The 23,717-nt window shown below is 39.7% G+C and overlaps 1 protein-coding gene across 4 annotated transcripts in view; it reads right to left on the reverse strand.

Annotated features, from left to right (window-relative positions):
• DYNC1I1 (dynein cytoplasmic 1 intermediate chain 1) overlaps positions 1-23,717 on the reverse strand; it is a 265,154-nt gene that overhangs the window by 223,706 nt on the left and 17,731 nt on the right. For 2 of the 4 annotated variants that reach the window (XM_008686271.2, XM_040644257.1), the window contains exon 4: positions 17,539-17,598. The exons of the other annotated variants lie outside the window; for them this stretch is intronic. In XM_008686271.2, the coding sequence (XP_008684493.1) occupies positions 17,539-17,598 (60 nt within the window). The remainder of the gene's footprint in view (positions 1-17,538; positions 17,599-23,717) is intronic. 4 annotated transcript variants of the gene reach the window in all.

A 23,717-nucleotide genomic window follows, 5' to 3' on the forward strand; every position in this document is an offset into this window, starting at 1 on the left:
CACTTACTTTTGTGCCTGGCACATAGTAAGCAGCTCCTGGCTTAAGCATCTCTACTTTTAATTTATCTTTTTGCTTGATGATCTTAATGCTTATATTGATTTTAAAAATCAGAGAAGACAAGATGTATGAATGCTCTAAATTAAAGGTTCTTTAAGATAGTAGCTTTGGAGATGACCTCTGTCAATGAGACATAAGAATCGCACTACTAATTTCTTTGTATGGGCACATGTGTAGTTTTGGCTGGTTGGGAGAGTCTATTTGCTTTTCCTTTAACTGAAAGTATTATCACCATGAAACATCTCTGCTTTCAAACTTATCTTGTATAAATGAGCTTATCTCATTAAACAAAATATTTTCTTTTCTCAATAATTATTGAAGAGTCTCAACCAGTCCCTCACTGATGCTGTGTTGTGAGCTCAGGGTCCCAACTCTACCCAAGCCATCCAGAAGAACTAAAAGCCTAGCTGTGATCACGTGATTCTCCCAATGTGTCCCTCGGATGATACATCGGTAAACTTGTGCGTGATTTGGTCTCAAATTTTAAAGCAGTCCCTTATAACACTTCTTGCAGGTAAAGATAGATTACTCTATCTTTCCACGCAGTCTCCAGATTGATTAAGCTGCATTTATATCAAATGCTTTTATTCTTTGTGGCTATTTTGCTGTTGCTTTAGTAACTGTGTAGTTATAATACATATAAACAGTTTTCACATAGTATCTTATTTTATCCTCATTACAGTTTTACATCATATTCCAATTCTAGACCTGAGAAATTGAGGCTCAGTGATGTGAAGTCATTTGCTCAAAATCACAAAGGCAGTAAGTGACAGACCCAGGCCTCGGCTCCATCAAACAGCCAGTGCAAGGACCATGTTCTTAGAAACTGTTCTCTGTTGACCTTGTTCTCCTATTTTTTCCTATTGCCTTATGAGCATCGCCTTAGTGAGGCGCACTCCTAAAACCTAGTACAGGAGGGCCAAGCACATGTGTTCATCTTACAAGCATGAGGAGGGATTCCTGAGACGGGGCGAGGGGCGCAAGTATTAGGACAGACTAGAAGGATGGTGTGTGCGAGTGAGTACCACACAATTGTTCCCCGTCCTAGCTGGCTCAGAAAGGCTGGCCAGGAGATGGCACCCTTCCACAGCAAAGGCCTTCCTCTTAGATGCCTTCTCAATTCTCAAGTCCTCAATTCTGAGTCTTCCCCGGACTGATCTTAGGACTGACATGTCAGTGGATCCAGAACCTATTTGTACAACCCTGTGATCAAGGCCTTCCTCAACTTCCCTTTTTGTAGAGAAATATTTCTACAATTTTATTGGCTGACAAAATTATTATAAACGATCATTAAGAGGTGAAGTGTCCAGTAGTTATTGTCTTTAAAAGTATGAACTTTGAGCATCATATTTATATTTATTCAAGACTTAACAGTTCATCATTCTTTTCTACAAGGATGTAAATCGAACTGCTTATCAAAAGAGGGGGAAAACCCCATTGTACTCATGCTACTAGGATTCCTTTTCCTTTTAATTAGGCTATAAATTCCATACTGGCTCTTCAGTCCTGGCTCTGGGATAGCTTTGCTGCCTACCCAGCACCCCTCCTGCCGAGCTCATCCTCTTACCACTGTGCGTGAAGATACTTCGGCCACAGCCCCTGGTCCGCGCCAGTGTATTCACCTCTTCTCATGTCTCACATGGCCGCAAACTTAGTCATCCCTGACTGACTCACCTCTGTACCCTGGTCCTTAGTTCAGTGTCAGGTACAGAGCAGGCACTAAACAAATGTGTGAGGAAGGGAGGGAGGGAAGAAGAGAAGACTAGAAAAAGGAAAAGGCAGAAGGCATCATACAGAAATGTACTCTGAGACTTTAACTGTCAAAAGCCATGGCGGACATGGCGTTATTATTAAATTATACTCTATATTTTTCACCTTGAGAATTTATTCCAAAGTAAGAGGCTTTAATAGAATTTTAAATGTACTGAATTAAACATGTATCATGTTCTAAATAACCACAGGAAAGCAATTCAACGTCATTTAAGAAATACAATAAGACGGGGCGCCCGGGTGGCGCAGTCGTTAAGCGTCTGCCTTTGGCGCAGGGCGTGATCCCAGCGTTCTGGGATCGAGCCCCACATCGGGCTCCTTCGCTAGGAGCCTGCTTCTTCCTCTCCCACTCCCCCTGCTTGTGTTCCCTCTCTCGCTGGCTGTCTCTGTCAAATGAATAAAAAAAATATTAAAAAAAAAAAGAAATACAATAAGACCTCTTATATTTGGATTCACTGTGACCACATTTAACGAATCTAGACAGAACCCGAATGGGAGAAGTCCTAGAGCAGTGGTTCCCAAAATATGGTCCCTGACTGGCAGCCACAGCCCCACCTGGGAACAGGTTAGAATGCAAACTCACAGGCCCCACCTGAAACCCACAGAACAGAAGCTCCGGGGGCAGGGTCCAGTGATTCCGATGCTCACCAAAGCCTGAGTACCACCGAGTTAGAAATACTGGCTCACGTGTGGAAACAGAGACTTCACTATTCAACCAGATTCACCTGGGGCTCCCCAACCCGTAGCCAAATCCTAGAGGATGAGGCCTTAGTCCCACTGAAAAAGGAGGATGCCCCTGGACCAAGCTTGTAGAAAAAGCTCAGTGAGATGGGCCAGGCACAAAGATGAGCCAAGATGAATGAGAGTTAGGAGGCAGGCAAAGGAGACGGCGGTGTTCAACATATGAAGGTACCAGCGAGAGGCTGTCCTAGATCTAAAACTAACAAGTCAGGCAGGGGATGCCAGAGACCCTGGGCAACGAACCACGATCCCTCACAAGCTAACCTGGCATAGTCTCGGAGTGACACGGGGCCCACGTCTCCCCACGGCAGGGGTAGGACTCCCGGCTAAAAGTCCTAGAAGCTCCCTCTCCACCCGGCCCTCTCAACCTGGCTGAACAAGCTGGCTGAGCAAAGCCATAACGCACCAAAATTCACATATTTCTTCTAAAAAGAAAAGCTGGGTGATGATAAAGTATAAAAAGTGAAGCTATCTGAAGTTCTAGAAGGTCGTTTGCTGGCATTCGGGATGGAAAAGTTTCCAGTTCACCACAAGCACAGTCCGATCTACCCAGGTTCTGTCCATTTGTCCTTGGGTTGCACATTCTGAATCCCCAGAAGAAAACTACTCCCTTGCCTCAATCTCTGGACCCATTTCCCTTTCTGTTGCTGGTTCAGTTGAGATCTCCTGTCTATCCAATCACAGCAAGGTTAGCGTGGCTTTGCTAATAAGCTGCTTACAAAGTTACATTATCCAAGAAAGATAAAACCCCAAGTGGGACCTGAGCACGGGCTGTGATACCTACCAAAGCTGCAGAAAGTTAGGGTTATAACAGACTTACCCCTAAATCGAAGGATTCTGTCCTCTCATTAGCAGCATGAGAAACATGTACACAGACACTGGAATTCTCATAAATACATACTCTGTGGCTCCCATTTCACAGATGAATGAAAGCTGAAGAAAAACTTTACTGATATTTTTTAATGTGATTAAGAATTAAATACTCCTTTTAATAGTAAAGAGAAAAAAAAAATACTTGCAGAGCAAAGAGTTATCTACCCAAACAGAATCCCTGGTTTTGTGCCTATGTTTTGAAAAGGTCTCCATTCTTTTCAAAACCACGGACCCCAGAACTTTGGCTTCTAAAGCCATTGCACCTGCGACCCTGAAAATACGGAGACAGTCACTGTTTTGTGCCTATATGCAGAGTGTTAAAGCACACCCATTAGATTTCAAAGAAATTACTAGTAGTCTAGTTGCCTTTAAGAATAAAGGTAAAGAATTGAAATGAGAAAATAATTTTGACATGGCAAGGATTTGGCAGGGTGGTTATGGATAGCAAGGGGATCAGAGCTCTTTGATCAAAGACTTAAGATGAAGGGTGTCTTAATTGTTTTTGTTGAAATAAAATGTACATACTATAAAATTCCCCCCTTGAAAGTGTACAATTTAGTGGGCTTTAGTATATTTACAAAGATGTGTAACCATCACCACCATCTAAGTATACAACTTTTCCTTTACCCCCAAGAAATTCTGTACCTACTGATAGTCACTCCCCATTTCCCCCTTCCCCAGCCCTTGGCAACCACTAATCTACCCTCTACTTTCATATAAATGGAATAATATAGTATGTGGCCTTTTGTGTCTTGCTTTTTTCACATAGTGATGTTTTAAGGTTCAGATAGCATGTATCAATATGTCATTCCTTTTTATTGATGAAGAATATTCCACTGTATGGATATCCCATATTATGTTTAATTCATTCAACCATTGATGGACATTTGTATTATTTCTACTTCCGGCTATTATAAAAAATGCTATGAATATTTGTGTACAAGTTTTTATGTGGACATATGGTTTCAATTCTCTTGGAATTGAACTGAATTCTCTCAGAATTGGCATATGTCCAGCAGGAGAGTTGCGGGGTCAATATGATAAGTCTCTGTTTTACTTTTTGAGGAACTGCCAGACTGTTTTCCAAAGTGGCTTCACTAAAGTTATAATCATTTGCAGTGCACAAGGGTTGCAATTTCTCCACATCCTTGTCTACATTTATTATTATCTGTCCTTTTATTATAGCCATCCTAGTGAGTGTGAAGTGACGTCTTGATGTGATTTAGATTTGCATTTTCCTGAGGACTAATGATGTTGAGCACCTTTTCATGCGCTTATTCACATTTGCATACTTTCTTTGGAGAAATGTCTATTCAAGTTCTTTGCCCATTTTCTTTTTTTCTTTTTTTTTAAGATTTATTTATTTATTTGAGAGAGAGAGAGAGTGTGTGTGTGCATGCATGGGGAGCGGTAGGGAGAGAGAGAGAGAGAGAATCCCAAGGAGACTCCCTGCTGAGTGAGGAGCCCAACATGGGGTCTCGATGCACAACCCTGAGATCATGACCTGAGCCTAATTCAAGAGTCAGATGCTCAACCGGCTGAGCCACCCAGGTGCCCCTATTTGCCCATTTAAAACCTGGGTTATTTGTCTATTTGTTGTTGAATTACAAGAGATTGTTTATATATTCTGGATACTAGACTCTTATCAGATATATGATTTGCAAATATTTTCTCCCACTCTGTGGGTTGTCTTCTCACTTTCTTAATGATGTCTTTTAAAGTATGAAAGTCTTCAATTTCAAGGAAGTCTAATTTATTTATTTTTTTCATTAGCTGCTTATACTTCTGGAGTCATATCTAACAAATCATTGCCCAATCCAAGGTCATGAAGATTTAAACCTCTCTTCTTCTAAGAGTTCTATAGTTTTAGCTCTTTCATTTGATTTTCGGTCTATTCTGAATTAATTTTATAGATGGTATGAACTAGGGGTCCAACTTCATTTTTTTGCATGTAGATATCCAGTTGCCCATGTTTAATTTTGCTTAATATTCACTAGCAAGCAGGAGGGCAGGGAAAGGCTTTGTCATGAGTATTAATCCTCACTGATACCCACTGGCCCCAAGCAGTAGCCAAATCTGACTGTAGGAGGATGGATTCAAGAGAGGGACCAAAAGCTTCCAACAGTTCATGAAAGTTCTCAGAGCACTTGAACATTCTTCCATCACTGCTACGAGCATCATCAAATTCTTCCTGAATCAGTTAGACACAATACAACTCAAATTCTCTCTGATGTTCCTATTTTGAACTGCAATGAATTATATATAGAAAACCTGATGTTCCTGCATTCCATATTCAGGATGAGTGGAAAAAAATTGTATAAATATTACTGTACTATCTCTACTGGGCTCATAAAGGAACCCAACAATATCAGAGAACTGGCTTCAGACAGCTAAAGCTTTAAGCGAGATGGCTGTCATGAGAATTTCACAAATACCATCAGCTAATTCTTAAAGATATGTTTAGATCAGAGTGTATGATTCATTTTGTAATTCATCATTAATATTGGGAAGGAAAGCTGTAAGACAGAGAGAGCCTGACAGTAGTGTGACTTTTTTTTTCTAATGTCACAATGCAAATGTCTGTATGAAGACAAAGAAAAGCCTGAGTAAAAGTATACTTCAGGCACCTAAGAAACTCTATAAAGTTACAAATTGTGAATCACAAAAGGCTCCCAATCATAACCTTGGAATACCAGTCTCAGAGTGTTCAATGACTGGAAATCATAATGTGAGATGATTCGATCAGATCTAGTGGCAGGAGAGGAGTGACAGTAGATAAGGTGGCAGTCAGGAGCTTAGGTCAGAAGCCAGTATGTGGCCTCAGAAGCCAGGAAACCAAAAAGGGTCACTGCAATAATGGGAAGTCTGGAGCAGGGAAGAGACTTGGAACTCATGCAGACAAATCAGGAACAGATTCTCTCAGATAAGGAGTTATTTAGCCAGATGTCAAAGTAGGTCAAGGCTAAGGAATAAAAGAATGTCTTCGCTGGACCCACACTCAATCCTGCTGGGTTTTATTCCTGCTTATTTGCATGTGAGTATTTCATCCCATGATAAATTAATGGTGCTGCCAAAGAATTTTTCTAGTGCTGCTTCTAAAATTCCTTGAGGTTTCTCAAAGAAGATTTCCTAAGACAGCAAGAATGGTAATAGTTCCATTTTCTTCCTTGTCCAAACATCTTATGTGGGTATGTACAGTGTCTTTGACAACTGGCAAAGGAACTACTTCAGCCAACATCATTATCAGCAACCACAAACAATTTTTGAAGCATGGCACTATGCCAGATCCTAACATTACAGGCAGAAAAAGGAGTCGAACATATACATCAAAAGGCAAATAGGAATGAAAGGTGGAAAATAGGGGCGCCTGGGTGGCACAGCGGTTAAGCGTCTGCCTTCGGCTCAGGGCGTGATCCTGGCGTTATGGGATCGAGCCCCAGATCAGGCTCCTCCGCTAGGAGCCTGCTTCTTCCTCTCCCACTCCCCCTGCTTGTGTTCCCTCTCTCGCTGGCTGTCTCTATCTCTGTCGAATAAATAAATAAAATCTTAAAAAAAAAAAAAAAAGAAAGAAAGAAAGAAAGGTGGAAAATAATAAGAGTCAACAGGAGTGATTCATACAGTAAGTGGAACAGGGGAGTATAGTGGGCAGATTACTATGTGTTTCAATAAATAAAGGGAGGTTCACTGAGTTTGAGGGTCTGATGTGACTCTTGAAGGATAGGAAGGACTTAGTTAAGTAGAAAGGAATGAGGAGGGTGCCCTACGGAGGTAGTCCTGTGCAAAGATCTGGAGATCGAATTCACATTTCATACCTGAGAGACCAGGTTTTCAGAATAGAAGTTTTAAGCTGTAGAGCAATGGAAGATTAATTTTAGAGAGGTACACTGAGACCAGACTCCTAGAAAGCTTAAAACCTTGGGCTAAAGAATTTGAACTTCATGCTGTAGATAATGAGAAATTACTGAAAGTTACTAAGCAAGAAACTGACAGCTGCAAAGAAGCATTAAGTATAGCAACCATGTGAAGAATGGAGTCTAAATCTCTCTCTTTGACAAGTGAGTGACCACAGTCTATGTGCAGGACCTGAGAAACTGGGTATAAAGGAACTGAAAAAGGATCTACAAGCAAAGGTGGGTGGGTTCAGTAGCCAAACAGAGAATCCAGGCAAGGTTAATTCATAGGAGGCAGCCAGAGACATGGTTACTGGATTTATGACCAATGGTCTAACAAAGGTGGAGACTTGGTCCAAGGAGGTGATGGCCCTGGGAATAGAAAGGACATGCTGTAGTTTGGTGACTCTGGGAAAAGAAGGAAGTGTAGACCTTAGCAGTTGACTTGGTATGGAGGGTGAAGAAAAAGGAATCAACTGGTGATTCTTTCAAGGTCTCATGCTGTATGGGAGGGAAAGTGAGTGGTGTGACTATAAGACACAGGGGAATCCAGAGAAAGATAGGCTTGGGGGTTAAAAATGATTACCTCAGTGGATGAGTTTGTGGTGAAGGGTTCTCCAATTGAATGAGATATAAGACCAAAGCTCAGGAAAGAAGACAAAACAGAAGGTATGGTCCTGGGAGCCACCCCATGAGAGCCATATGAGAAAATGTCACATCCATAGGAAAAATATAGGGACCCAAGGGCACAGAAACTCATGTAATATGAAAGAGGTTTAAAGAATAATAAAGGTCACTTTGTTTTCCAAACACCATACTGTACTGTAGTTCGGTACCAAGGTGTGACATCTCAAGGACTGATACCTATAGGGTTGGCATCAAGGTGGAAAGGGAGGAAAGATGACAATGGGGCACCACCCAATGGAAGCGAAACTGGCATCGCAGCTCCTCACCACACTCAGTTTATCACGCGTGTTCCAAGTGGGTGTTTTCCTCCAAGGACTGAGAAGCAACTTGATGGCTGACCTTTTCTGATTATTTCAAAAAAGATGAGCTTCCATTTTCTATGTTCGCATTTTAAAAATCATTCGAGGAGGTATTTATTTCATTTCCATGGTATTTACTTCTTACTGTGCAGAGATATTAGTTTGGCAGCTCAAGTATTTTTCCTGAACAGAAGCAAATGTCAAGTCTGGCTCAGTCAACAGGCACAGCCAAAGGGTTCGCCTTGAATTTCATAACACAAGTAAATCTCGCAAATTTCCGGGATGAGAGAGAAGTCAAAATAGTCATGGTTACAATCGAGCTTGGCTGTATCAGCTAAGGTTCGGCAGAACCCATCCAGTAGAACCTATCAAGTGCCCACTTTACAAAGGAAGTCGAAAGTCCGAATTATAAGGACAGAAGGTACAGCAGTGTGTTTCTTCCAATATTACATTAAAAGACAATAATATAAAAATTTGATAAAAATAGTCCTTTATTGACTTAATATTCATGAACAGCCTTCTGTAGAAGTTGCAATATAAAGCTATAAAATTATACAATTCCTTAAGTCACTTAGTATCAAAGTATAAGTACACATCCACGCCAACCGGCTATATTCATTTTCCCAAAATGGAATAAAAAAAGAATATAGTTTTATGAAAATCCTGCTGCTACTGTGAAACAGAAAATATCCTATAATTGCTTACTCAATGTTCTTGAGAACATAGAACAAAGACTTGCAGATAGCAAGCAGCTTCTCAAGAAATGTTTGAGAACTGGATAAACGAGTAGCATAAGAGGTAAGAAAAGTGCTTCTCCCTCTCTTGTGACAAAATTGTAATTGGGTCTGTTAAATCCAATTTATTAAGGTTTTTCATAGATCAAAATTTATTCTCTATTTATAGATTCTGAAATACATTTTACCATTACCCTTTGATACACACACACATTGTAAGCTGCTGTTCTGTATTTAAATTTCTGTAGAAAGTGTGATTAGGTGTGATTAAAAGGCAGAGACTGTCCGTTTGCTCAAGAGCACAAACCACATTATTCTCAAGAAAATACTAGACATTGTTACATCAATGTCTTAAAACCTTAAAATTAATTCAAACCAGAGATCTAAACATAATGTCTAAGAACATTTGACAAAACTTGAAGAATAAGTAAAAAGAAGTCTATTTCATCAAACGCTAATGAGGTTATTACTGTTCTGTTAGGCAAATGGAAATTATTTTAAAATGTGAAAAGTCCTCTAAAACTGCCTGGCTAGATTTTCTCAAACACCTACCACCCTCCTGAAGCATATATGTTTTTCTAGTAACTTCATAGAGCTGGTTTAATTTCTATTCTTGAAAGAGTGAACTCTCTATTTTACCACAGCAGTTTGGGATGGTGCCTGGTGGGAGTAATACTCACCCTCTCTTGCAGCCAACAATAAAGAGAAAGTTGAGAGAAAGAAGAGGTCATCACCTTCTACCAATGTCTCCCAAAGATGGAAAGCATCCCTACGTTCCTCCTTTAGGGAAGGAGCCACCAAATCCCTCACAGCTTCAGTTTTTTCTCATTCTCAATTTGCTTCCAAATATTTTGAAAACTCCACCAGGAGTTTAATATACTAGGACATGGAGGAAATATAATTGTGAGGCTTTAATAAAATCTGAAGGCACTAAACATTCCTGTATGTTACTGGGTTTAACAGGTTTGAGTGAGGGGCCACAAAATACCCTTATCTGCTCATTGTTGTCTATTCATCATTGAGAATCTTTGCTTCCCTCCTAGCCCCACACCCCTTATGCTGACTCAGGACATCTCCCTAAAAATTGACAATCTCATCGTGATATTTGTAATTATGTTTCCTTTATAAAACAGCAAAAAATATTTCAAATATAATCCCTCTCTCAAACTTCCCATTGCAACCCCAAATTTCACTTCCCAGCTTATTCAGATTTTTTTCTATTCTGTAATCTTTTAATTTACTCTTTTTTATCCTATTATTTCATTTTCTACTTCTATCATCTTCAATTCACTTAATTGATTATAATAACCGAAGAAAGCAAAGCATTTTGGGTGCTGTCATAGTATCTGCCTGATTTAAAAAAAAAATGAGCCAAGCAACTTATTTTCTCTTTTCATTTGTAATTTTCTTGAAGTTTTCCTGAATGTCATATCAGCTCCCTTATTTCTCTATGTTGCCACTGGCTTTGCTGATCAAGTAAATATACAAGCTAACATACAAACCAGAATCAAGAGACATAATATTTGTATTTTTATCCAAGATGGAGTAATAGAAACCAGATTTACTCTCCACCTGAAACAACCAAAAAAAAAAAAGGACAGCAGTTTGAATGGAATAAGTTTGTAAGATAGAAGTCAGGCCACAAAGAACTGTCATGTATGAGAGAGGAGAAATAAAAGATGAGTCCAATAAGTGCCCAGCTTACTGCACTGAGACCATTCTCAGGCCACGTTGCAGGAAAGAAATCCATGTGAAGTCTAGCAGACTCCCTAAGTTGAGGAGACAAAGCGGAGAGTCTAGGGAGACCAAGGCAGCTAGAACTGACAGGACAAAATAATAGAAAGTAAAACTGCACAAAGAGAAAACTCAAAAGACCTTCTAAGGTTTGCCCTTGAGGATTCAGCTTAGTAGTGACCCAGTGTGAGGAAACTATCTGAGGCCAAGGAAAGAACTACCTGAAAAAATTAAAGGTAACAGCTCTGGGCACTCACATGGGAACAGGATTAGTGCCTGGTCCCTCCTACTAGGCTAGAAAACCTCAAGATTCATGGGTCACTGTGTAGAATTCACATAAGGGTCTTGCCTCAATAGCAGGAATTAATTAGCTCTAGACTGAGCACTGCTCCAGTCCCAACTAACAAATCTTAAAAGAAAGACTTGAAAGGATCAAACCATTTCTAAGTAAATTAACTGTATCTCAGAACAAATCTCAAGAAAATATATAGAAATTCAAATACATCCAATACGTAACAAACTAATATTCACAATGTCTGACATCGACCAAAAATTAGCAGACTTGCGAAGAAGCAGGAAAAAAATGACTATAATGAAAAGACATAAGTCAATCAATTGAAACTGACCCAGAACTAACACAGATGATGGGCTAGCAAGCAAGGGTATCAGAACAGTTAGTAAAACTGTATTTCAAGTGTTCAAAAAGTTAAGTAGGAACATGTAAGATTTTTTTAAAACCCAAATTGACCTTCTAGAGATGAAAATTACCATGTATGAAATTTAAAATTCACTGAGTAGGCTTTATGGAATACTAGAAATTACAAAAGACTAGTGAACACATACACATACACAAAACAATGGAAACTATCCAAAATAAAACACAGATAGAAAAGAAAAATAAGTATGGAGCCAGTGAACTGTGTGGAAATTTCAAGTTACCTAATATACATGTGATCTGAGTTCCCAGAGGAGCAGAAGGAACAGAAAAAAAATTTGAAAAACTAATGGTCAGGTTTTCCCAAATTTGTTGAAAACTGTAAACCCAATATCGCAAAGAATCTCAGTGAACCCAAGCACATGAAACATGGAGAAAACTATACCAAGGTACATCATAATCAAATTACTCAAAATTAGTGAAAAAGAGAACATTGCAAAAGTAGCCAGAAAGGAAAAAAAGCCATACCTAGAGGAATAAGGATGGGGTGACAGCAGATTTCTGGTAAAAAACAATGCAAGAGAAAAGACAATGAAACACCATTTCTGAAGTACTGAAAGAAAATCAAGCTAGACTTCTATACTCAGTGAAAATATATTTCAAAGATATAATAGATCAAATCAAAGATATAATAGATACTTTTAAGATATAAAAAGCTAAAAGAATGCCTTAACAGAAGACCTTCACTACAAGAAATGTTAAAGGATATCCACCAGACAGAATTAAAATTACATTAGTTGGAAATACGGATCTACACGAAGGAATGAGAAACATCAGGAAAGTATTTACTACATTGGTAAATATGTAAGATATTTTTTCTTATTATTTAAATCTGTGATAACTGGGTACTTAAAAATAAAAACAATGCAGGGGTGCTTTATAACATAAATAGAAGTAAAATGTATTGACAATAATAGCAAAAAGTGAAGAAATGAAATAAAAATGTAAATGTGTTATGAGCTTCTTCTACTACACATGAAGAGGCATGATATCATTCAAAGGTAGATTATGATAAATTAAAGATATATGTTATAAACACTAAAGCAACCACACTAAGATAATAAAGCAAAGAAATATAGTTAATAAGCCAAGAAAGAGCTAAAACAGAATCATAAAAAAACTCAATAATACAAAAGAAAGCACAAAAAAATAATAAAAGGAAAGAAGATTATATAGGACAAATAGAAAACAAATATCAATATTATAGAGACTTAAACTCAACCATATCAATAATTACATTAAATGTAAATAGGGCAACTATCCCAATTAAAAGGCAAAGATTGTTAGAATAGATAAAAAGACAACACCCAATTATATGTTGCCTACAAGAAATGTACTTTAAATGTAAAGAAACAAATAAAAGTTAAAAAGTTAAAGGGTGAAAAAAAATGTTAAAGGGTGAAAAAAGATACACCACGCTAACATTAGTCAAAAGAAAGCTAAAGTGGTTATATTAACGTCACACAGAGGAAATTTCAGAGCAAAAATATATTACCAGGGACAAAGAAGTTCATTTCATAATGATAAAAAGACTAATTTATCAAGACAGACATAAGAATCCTAAGTATTTATGCACCTAATACAAAATTTCAAAATACATGAAGCAAAAACTGACAGAATAGCAAGAAATAGAAAAGCCCAAAACTGTACTTGGAAATTTCACCCCTCTAGCAATAATTGATAGAGTTAACAAACAGAATATTATCAAAAGATATGTAAGATTGGAACACCATAATCAACCAACTTGACCTAACTGACATTTATAGAGCATTTACCCAATAGAGCACAACACACACCTTTTTCAAAGGCACATAGGATATTTACTAAGACAGATCATATTACATAAAGTAAGTCTGAACAAATCAAAAGGACACCAATAATGCAAAATACGTTCTCAGGACACCTGGGTGGCTCAGTAGGTTAAGGGGCCGACTCTTGATTTCGGCTCAGGTCATTATCTTGGGGCATGAGATCAGAGCCCCATGTTGGGCTCTGCACTCCGTGCAGAATCTGCTCCTCTCCTTCTCCCCCTCCTGCTGTCCCTCTCCCCCCTCCTCTCTCAAATAAGTATATAAATAAATAACTCTTTAAAAAAATACATGTCCTCTAACCACAGAATTGAATTAGAAATCAATAACAGAAAGATCTCTGGAAAATCCCCAAATATGTGGAAACTAAATAACACATTTCCAAGTAACTCATCAGTTGAATACAAAATAACAAGAGAAACTGGAAAGTATTTTGAACTAAATGAAAATGACAAAAATATATCAAAATTTGCAAGATGCCCTTAAGTAAGTAGTATTAATGGATAATTTTATAGCACTACACACCTATATTAGAAATGAAGAAATATCTCAAGTCAATGACCTCTGCTTCCACTTTAAGAAACTAAAGAAGGAAAAGCATATTAAGCACAAAGCAAGCAGAAGAAATAATTAATATCAGAGTAGAACTCAGTGAAATAGAAAATAGAAACATAGAGAAAAATCAATGAAACCAAATGCCGGTCTTTTAAGAAGATCAACAAAATTGATAAACCTCTAGCCATACCAGAAGAAAAAGACACAAGACAAAATTTGCCAATATCAAGAATGAGAGAGGTGACCATATCTGTAGATTCTGCAGATATTTAGAAGATAATAAAGGAATCCATTCACAGTTTTAGGCCAATAAATTTGCCAGTGGAGATGAAATGGACATATTACTTCAAAGACACAAACTGCCAAAGCTCACTCAGAAAAATACAGATCACCTCAATAGCTCCATTACTATTAAAGTTACTGAATTTGTATTTTAAAATATTCCTCCACAATAAAATCCCAAACTCAAACGGTTTCATAAGTTATTGTATTCTACCAACTATTTAAGGAATCCTTGAATATTGAAATTATGTCACCGAAAGCATGATCCATAAAAGAACAAATTTGTAAACTGGAATTTGTCAAAATTAAACAGGTTTGTTTTCTTAAAGACACAGTTAAGAGAACAAAAAACACAAGTCACAAATGAGGAGAAAATATTTACAAACTATATATCAGATAAAGGATTGTATCCCAAATATGTAAAGAACTCTCAAAACTCCATAATGAGAAAACAAACAACCCAATTCATAAACCATAAGGGGAGAAGATTTAAGTAGACATTTCATGAGAGAAGATATTCAAGTAGCAAATAAGCACATAAAGAGATATTCCACACCATTAGTCACTAGGGAGGTGCAAATTAAAACCACAATGAGATACCACTACACTCCTTCAATTAAAAAATAATAATTTTTGGTTAAAAAAATAATAATTAAAAAAAAATCCAAGGCAAGCGTCATCAAGAATTGGGAGGGACTGAGGATCTCATGCACTGCTGGGGAGAATGTATTATGCTAAAACCACTTTGAAAATACCTTGACAGTCTCTTAAGTCAAATGTACATGCACTAGATGATTCAGCCATTCAATCTGGTGATATTTACCAAAAAGAAAAGAAAGTATATGTCTATAAAATGGTTTGTACATGAATGTTCTTCGGTTTTATTTGTAATGGGCAGAGAACCTGGAAACAATGCAAATATACATCAAAAAGTGACTGGATGAACAAATCTCCATGTGCATACGATGGCCTACTCAGCAGTAACAAGGGATGAACTACCGATACACCCTTCCCATGAACGAATCTCAAAATAGTCATTCTGAGTGAAAGAAGTCAGTCGGAAGAGTACCCACCACATGGTTTCATTTATTCTATATTCCAGGAAATGTAAATGAATGTATAGTGACAGAAAGCAGATGAGCTGCTTTGGCGGATGGGGAGAAGCCGAGTGAGGATTACCAAGGGGTGTGAGGAAACTTATGGGGATGATGAGTATGTTTATTATCTTGGTTGTGGTGACAGTTTCATAAATGTGTACACATGTTAAAACATCAATTTGAATACTTTACATGTGTGCAGTTCTTTGTCAATTATATTTCAAAGAAGCTGTTTTTAAAAATGTCAACTATATTTCCATTAAAAAAACAAATCAAGTGACAGAGAAATGTATGGGCTATGATCAACCCCATGCCAAGGATCAAGAAGAGGAAATAAAAAATGATCTCTAGAATAATCTTGTTGCCTGAGGTGTAGTTCATCAAACTGTGTATGAGGGGAAGACTGCCCTGCACGTAAGGACTATCAGAAAAGGGAAAGTTTCCTTAATCGGTACTTAAAACCGTAACCTGGCTAAAATAATCTCCTCTCTCAAATATTCTCTGCATGCTCCTTACAAGCTCTCTACGATCAACCCCTCCGTGAACAGAAAATCTCATCTTTCATCTTTCTCTGACTCACTGGGCCTGCTCTGAAGTAAAATATGGCAGGCAAGGTGGGAGCCACAGATATGCCATCTCCCCAGAATAAGTCACAAGTTTTAATCTGCATAGTCAACTGAATTTTTGCTTGGAAGACACATCTAAATGGGAAAATTCCCAACTGTTCTACATCAGCAAGTGTAATTTAGCAAGGCCACAATCTGTCTAAAAATCTGTTACGTGCATAGGCTAGAGTCTCTGCCAGTTCTGTCCTCCATTTCTTTAAAAACACAATGAAATATTGAAGGAATGCACTCTGAAAGTCCCCTGAATTGTAACACACTGTATGTTCAGGTTTCTCTGCTTGATGTAAGCCGTATTTCTTGGTTATTCAAATAATGAAAACTGAAACATGACATAAAATGAACTACAAAACTAAATAGCCAAGAATTTAGAGATGTTGGAAGAGTGTTCTCCGTTAACTGAAACGTTAGGGTATCTCCTTGGTTTAGCAGTGCTGTGAGTCCGCCGAGAACTCTCGAATACACCAAGGGCCACAGGCACATGACATTTAACCGAACACCCAGACAGCCCTCAACCTTCATGCCCACCTACAGGAGGCACTGAAATTGATAGAAATCCACAGATACATGTCCAGGAATCTCGGGAATTCAAAATAAATGATACCTAAATAAATAAATGCCCACTTTGCAATATATTAGCTTATATTTAGAAAGAAAAATAATGATAATTTCGTAAAATACTGTAATAAAGTGTGCTATCCACATATGGAGGTACCCGGTGGCGTACTGGCAAATGTCTCTTAACGGTTGTGAAGACAAGGGAGCAAGCCCCTGGTTTGTTGCATCTGCCAGTTTTTACGGTGTAAATCCTCCCACCACGGCTGATTTCAAGCGGATTTCACTGAATGCAAAGGTGGGAAGAGAAGCACAGCAGCACACAGGCTCTCCTGAGCTTCAGCACGAGCTGGTACAAACCCCCACTGCAAAGATCTCATGAACCGCTACGGCTAACTCCAATCCTACAAGAGAAATAAACCCCATTTCTAAGACAGGCTTGTGTGTTTTATTCTTTGGGGAAAAATTTTCCCATTCTGAAGCGATTTTTGTAACCTGTGATGGTACATTTCCATCAGGAAAAAAAAAAAAAGATCTTTACAATGTAGGAGACATCATCCATTATCAAATATTTGAGATTTCTTAATACTGAGAAATGCAACAAATTTGCTCTTTCTTTCAAAAGGAATCTTTACATGTTCAAACTTAGTTCAAATTTAATGCTTATTGGGAGTCCCCAAAAAAGTGAAAAGGAAAGGAAACAAACAAAGACAGGACATCTTAATACCAATTTTAGACAAGAATTAACCTAAGGCAACTTGTTAGTAGAGGGGAAGGATGGTTAGGATCTAGTCAAGCGTTTCTCCCACCGCAGATGGTGTGTGCCCCACCTTGAAGCAGAGGTTTGGGTGTATGTTTGTATTTTGGTTTTAGGGGTGTGTTATTTTGCAATAATAGGAATTGAGAAGGGGAAACCAAAAGCCACCTTTTTGTGGTGTTTTCCACAAAGAGACTTTCTTCAAGGCTTCACTTTATAAGGAAAACTAACAGAAGGAAATAAAATTATCAAACTGGAAGTTCAACAAAAGGGGGGGAAATCTGAGCAACAAGACCTCAGCATTTCAACGCAAGTGCAGCAAAAAATAATAAAAGGAGTAACAAAAGAGCAGACATATACCCAAGTTCTGAGTCTGACTGCAGCTGGAGCACTGAGGGGTCTGTGTCCCACTGCAGGGTCCTAATCGTGCAGCACAAAGGAAAAAGAACACAGAGAATTAACAAAAGGGGAGGAAAACAAACCAAACCAAACCATGTCATTCATCAAGGCAATGGCATATACAATACATACACAAAACATCTCCCCACGTCCCCCCCCAATCCCCTGGTGCAAGAAAGACCCCCTGAATATCAGGTGAGAAAAGAAAGCGGGAATCGTCCTTCCCTTTGAACATCTGTTTGATACTGGAAGCTACAGCTGTTTTCACGGAAGGAAGCCTAGAGCTAAATACTCAAACTCTACACACCTCCTCACTCCCCCCCAACTTTTTTTATTTTGTTTTATTCTGTTATCTACTCAAGACTGATTGATTTGAGCAGGTAAACTGGTTCATGTTTCTCTGACACCCCAGAGCCCATCCACACCTGGGAGCAGCACCAAGCATCTCCCATGGTGGGAAAAGAACCAAAGGCAAGGTTGCAAATGGGTGAGAGCAAGAGCGGGGGTGGGGGATGGTGGGGGGGTGAGGGGGTGGAGGTCAGGCCAGCTGGAGCGTGCCTTCAGGGCCTGCTAAACTGCTGGCTTCCTCGAGTCACTTACTGCAAGAACAACGCACTGGATTTCGAGGCTCATGGGTATTTTGGTGTTTTTTATTTATATATTACACTGAGATGATCACCGATAATATCATTTGCCTCTAAGACGCCAGGGTATCTTACATCTTTTAAATATGTCACAAGAGACAGCACAAAGTATCAACAGTTACCAAGGCATGCCATTTTCCTTGTTATTTCTCCTTCAAAATAAAAGGGGATAAAGAACTCTTCTATAAACAGCATGCTTACAAGAACTTTTCTCAAACCCCGCCCCTTTTGCTTCATCCAAGTGTGGCCACAGGCCAGGATCCCCAGCATCTCTTGGAGCTTGCTGGAAATGCGGACTCACTGACTGCACACGACAGTTTAATAAAGTCCCGGGCCATTTGCAGGCATCTCCAAGTCTGAGAAGCCCTCCTCGGCTTCCTTGTCTGTAAAGACTTACCGTGGCTTATGAGACAATTTAATTTTAGGCTGACCTGGCCTGCGGCTGTCTTCTAAACTTACGTTTAACCACCGTTCTCGTCCCTCACTGTGTCCTGTTTGATGTTCTGCCCCCTAAGAGCTGTCTGTGTGTCCTCGCTCAGATGTCAGCCGCTCAGAGAGGGTTTCCTTCCTGCACCACTTTGTAGCACTTCCTTTGTCCCCTTCCCTTACACCGCTTTCCTTTCTTCATAACACCTATGGTTTTATTATACATCCGTTTATGTACTACTGTTTGCTGTTTGATGCAGACTTGAGCCTCATAATGGGGGGAGCTATATCCCTAGATTACAGAGATACGCCTAGAAAAGTACCTGGCATCCAAACTTATATGATACAGTAGTCATTGAACACCTGAAGGAATGGATGGACAATCTTTCTCTGGTTTTCTACAAGGCTCACATGCAATTATACCTATAAAGCTCCAAGTAACTATTTGATAAACAGTGGCTTTTCTTCTTACTACCACATTCACCATATTAACCATTGCTATTTCTCTGAGTCAAAACCCTACCTGTGTGACAGACCCCATCTAAGCTCCTCTTCCAGAGGGAGCAGAACGCAGAGTCACAGCTGGCCTTACCAGCTCTGGCTGTGCCCTCGTCCTCTTACGAACGTTCCGAAACATGACAACTAAAGTCCAATGGGAACACTACTCTGCTGCTCTTCCTTAGGCCAGTGCTTCTCAAATCTCAGTGCACATACACATACTTGGGAATACCAATAAAATGCAGATCCTGGTTTGGTCGGTCTGTGACTTTCCTCACGGGCTCCAGCGGATAGAGATGTTGCCAGTCTGTAGACCACACTTTGCAGAGCAAGGTCTTCACTTCAATCAGGGGCTTTCAAACTCTGACAAGGATCAGAATGATGTGGAGGGCTTTACTAAAATACAGAATGCTGATCTCCAACTCCTGAAATTCTGGTTCAGTAGGTCTAGGGTGGGGCCTGAGAATTTGTACTCTGACAAGTGACCTTGGAGCCACCTTTACCGAATGACTGGGCTTTCACTAGTCAGCAAGCAGACAGCATCGCTGATCCTCAAGTGTGTCAGCCTCTACACCTGTGACTGACTCGAGCCTGGCCTAAGGCCCAGGCCCCTTTCAGACCAAATTACATCGGAAGGTGCAGAATGAGACCCAAGCATCTGTGGTTCGGAAAACTCTCCCGCTGACCCTAACGTGCAGCCCAGGGTGAGAACCCCTGCTCCAGACTCCCTCTGCTCAAGGAAAGCCGGCCTCCCAGGTCCTGGGCACTGATTCCTTCACCTTGTTGGTGAACGTAATGGTTGTAAATGGTGGAAGTAGCAGAATCTGTTACAGTGATTCATAGCTGCTGTGCACATGTCTCTGGGGAGCAAACATTTTATCTTTAAGGGCATATCTGTGGCTACAGACAGAACAGCAGCCTCGGCTCTGGCTGGCTATGAGAAGCAGTCCCCTGTAAGGGCAGGATCAGCTCCTTTGCCCTCAATTTGCCTGGAGGTTTCTGACGGGATGACCTTTTCTGACCTTTTCCACTTCTCGCAGGCAGGTGAAGAATGCAGCAGCTCCCAGGTGGTCTGGCTGTCCTGTTACTTATCTGACAGCTCATCTGAAGGCGCTGTATCTTTAAGAAGTAAAAATGATGATTCCATCAGAATCACTCACTCAAGGAGTCGACAGATCATCAGTCTGGAGTTTGCATTGACTCGGGCAGAACAACGAAGGTGTTCTCTGTAACTAACCCACCGCAGTCCTGCCCCACCCACCCCCAGGCACACATATATTATTCAGTAAAAGAAGTCATAGTCATCGTCAGTACCAAGCAGTGAGATAAGGAGTCAAGCCAAGGATGCAATCAAGTGGGCTAGTTTAATTTTCTCCTCTTTCTCCCCATTGTTACCCGTGGGGTGGTCAGGCTTGCACAAAATGCACTTTTTCTTTGAAAAAGAACTTAAAGCCAATACGTTAAATGGGCAAAGGTTGTTTGTGTTTCCAAGGGTTGCCTAGAAACGTGTATGAAATGGTTGCTGAATTCTGTCTGTGCAAGCTTGCAGAGAAACTTTGCCATCCGAGGCAGGACCTTGGAGAGGGCCACACCCGGTCCCGGAGGAGGAGATGCAGGGTTTGTGTTTGGGTGTGGCTCCCGTGTGTCCTGACGGAGGTCTCTGTCCTCAGCGAATTGAGGATGCAGGCCTGGAGACCCTTTCAAGCTTGTTTTTCTGCCTGATATTTGAAAACACCAGGTGATGATTAAACTGCCTTTCAGTTCTCTCTTCTCCAATTGGTATATGTTGATAACCAACTGACATAGACCTTACTTCCCAACCATCTTAATATCAAGCTAGTGTACCACTGAGCTAAAATGATGGTTTCCCCCACAGCTTCTTGGGCAGTGTGAAATCTTGCCAGGTGGTTTGGTTTTTTTAAATGAAAGAAGTAGTGAAATTGTAAGTAAATAAACATATGTGAACAGAATATACTCCCACAAAATATTTTCATATAGAAATCACCCTATTTACCATAGTAATTAGTTCTCTCTTTTCAATCATTTTTGGAATGAACCCATCAATGCGTGCAGGGAGAGAATATTCTTGACAAGAGCATTCATTTACTTATTCAATAAATATCTATTAAAGGCCTAATAGGTAAAGTACTGTGATAGAGGATGAAAAGAACTCTCAAGGAACTTACACTCTTATCGAGAGATAAAACATGTATGGTTTAGGAGAACCAGGCAGAAAGTAAAACAGGCCGTAGGAACAGCACCACAGCTGTGCTGTGGGACATGGGACTTGCACTTAAGAATCTTATATTTTGGTAAAGTAATGAGATGAATGAATATCTACACCTAATGATATACTGATAACCTATACAAAAAAAGGAAATAGTTGGGATTACTTCCCCAGGGTCTGGCACAGTTTAAAGTTTCAATAAATGTTAGCTGAAAAAATAAATAAATGCCATAAGAAAGATTAATAGTAACGATACCTAGAATTTCCTTTCAGGGAGTGTTTACTGTATGCCATCCAGCCAGGCTTTGGACTGTACTTTCGTGATCCCCTGGAAGCCAGAGCAGGGAAATCTCCTCCCTCTGAAAAGATCAGAGATTCCATGCAACCTGGTTTTGGAAGGATGGGGGCAGGATTTGGACAGAAGAAACTCATTTTCATCAGTGCCTGGTTGGTTGGACTTCAGCAGCTGAGCTGGTTTTACTGGGTCTAATAAGAGTCTGTTATATTTTAGATGTTAATTTACCAACTTATCATGAGAACAATAGCTGCCAGGAAGAGCAATTATACACGCCCAATAAAGTCTTCTCTCCTTGAAGGCCAGCTTCCCGGGAAGCCAGATGACCAGCAGTGTCTTTGGGATTGGAGAAAGTGCCACTGAATGTTTTACTCCTACAGCGTCTCCCTGCTCCACCCCCCCCCATCATGTCTGCCTCTTTCTGCAAGACCAGACATAGCCCCGTGTTGTCAGAATCTCTCTTTTCCCCCATTCCTGGGATGCCCAACAAAACACTTTCTGATTGATGTCATCTTTCCTTAACTATGTCACTTAGATTTTGTCTGTCATTCCTATATGGAAAATCATCCTGGTTTTATTTGTTTGCTTATTTGTAAGAACTGCATTTGTCTGCACTCATCAGTTTTAGGTTATTTCTTAGGGTAACTCTCTGACGATCTAAGGGAGGATTGTTTGTACAAATCTTGAATAACCTAATAATTCTCTATCTATTCTGGACTAAGGAGCATTGTCACGGTTGTATGGTCCCACAGTTGCATTGGCAGTTCTGACGTTTCCCAGCCTTGTTTCAAAATACTAGATACAGAAGCTTCCCACACCATGGAAAATAATCATTTGCTTGTTTGACCCTACATATGCCAGACGATGCAGCCTCCAGTATCTCATTTAGAAAGGCTGCCATGTAACATTCAGTTAGTAATTTGGGAAACAATGTGTTTTTCATTACTTTCTTTTAAAAAAAATAGACAAAATATCAAAATTCTTCAAATTAGCAGTGACCTATTCAGAGATGAACTGAACTTTATATTTTAAACTTTCTACCAATTCATCACTAACTTATTAGAAAATCCTCCCTCCTTTGGTCCAGTTTTATTTGCTCAGATTCACCTTATTAGATAGAAGTAAAAATTCAAAACCAAACCAAGAAAACAATAATCCCTGGCCATTTGTTCGGAGTATAATGTAGGAGCGAAAGACACAAAGTCGGTGTTACATATATCTTGCTACCTGACGAGTGTTTAACTTCTCCCTCTTCAGCTCTGACCAACAGTAGGTTGCTAGCTTCCATTCTTCCTTCCATCTTTATTAAACCTCTGAGGAGAAAGCCTTGAAATTCTTCCCTAAAAAGTGTCTTTGCCTTGACCTTTCCTTTGGTTATAAGAAAATGATGTCTGATGAATGTTTGGAAGGCAGTAGTTAAGGTCACTCTAACACTCCACTCACATACACCGCTGACGGCATTTAAAATCAGTGAGTGTGCAGCAAGGACCGCTGACTCAGAATTGTTCCTGAACTGCTTGTACTTCCAGAAACTCAGCCTATGGAAACAAAACATCACAAGCAATAATAATAACAAAAATGATGGTGGTGATGGTGATGACGATGATGACAGCCTCCAAGTCATCAATTCCCACAGTCAATTTTGGTGGGGCCCTACCTATTCTTTCCATTCCCACAAAGCCAAGCATTTCCCAATCAGGGTCACTCCTTCCCTCACCTCTGTACTCTAACCCTAGGTGACCTCACAGATGTCTACCTATTTTCTGCCAAAAATAACCACAAAGTCCTCATCACCATTGAGCTCCAAGTTCACTTTTTCACATGCCTTTCGGACATACCCATCTGCACACCAGAGCCATTTTACCCTTCTCGTCTCATCTGTCTTTTGTCTCCTTTTCCACCCTACAACCCTAGTTTAGGCCTTCAGGCTTTTACACCAGACCAATAGTTCCCCACTAGTCCTCAGACCTTGAAAGCGTTATAAAATTACAGTGTCCCAGACCTCACCTAGACCTGTGGTTTAAGTGTCTGTGTTTGTAACAAGTTCCCC

The sequence above is a fragment of the Ursus maritimus genome, unplaced genomic scaffold (assembly GCF_017311325.1).
Source record: "Ursus maritimus isolate PB19 unplaced genomic scaffold, ASM1731132v1 scaffold_3, whole genome shotgun sequence".
NCBI lineage: Eukaryota > Metazoa > Chordata > Mammalia > Carnivora > Ursidae > Ursus > Ursus maritimus.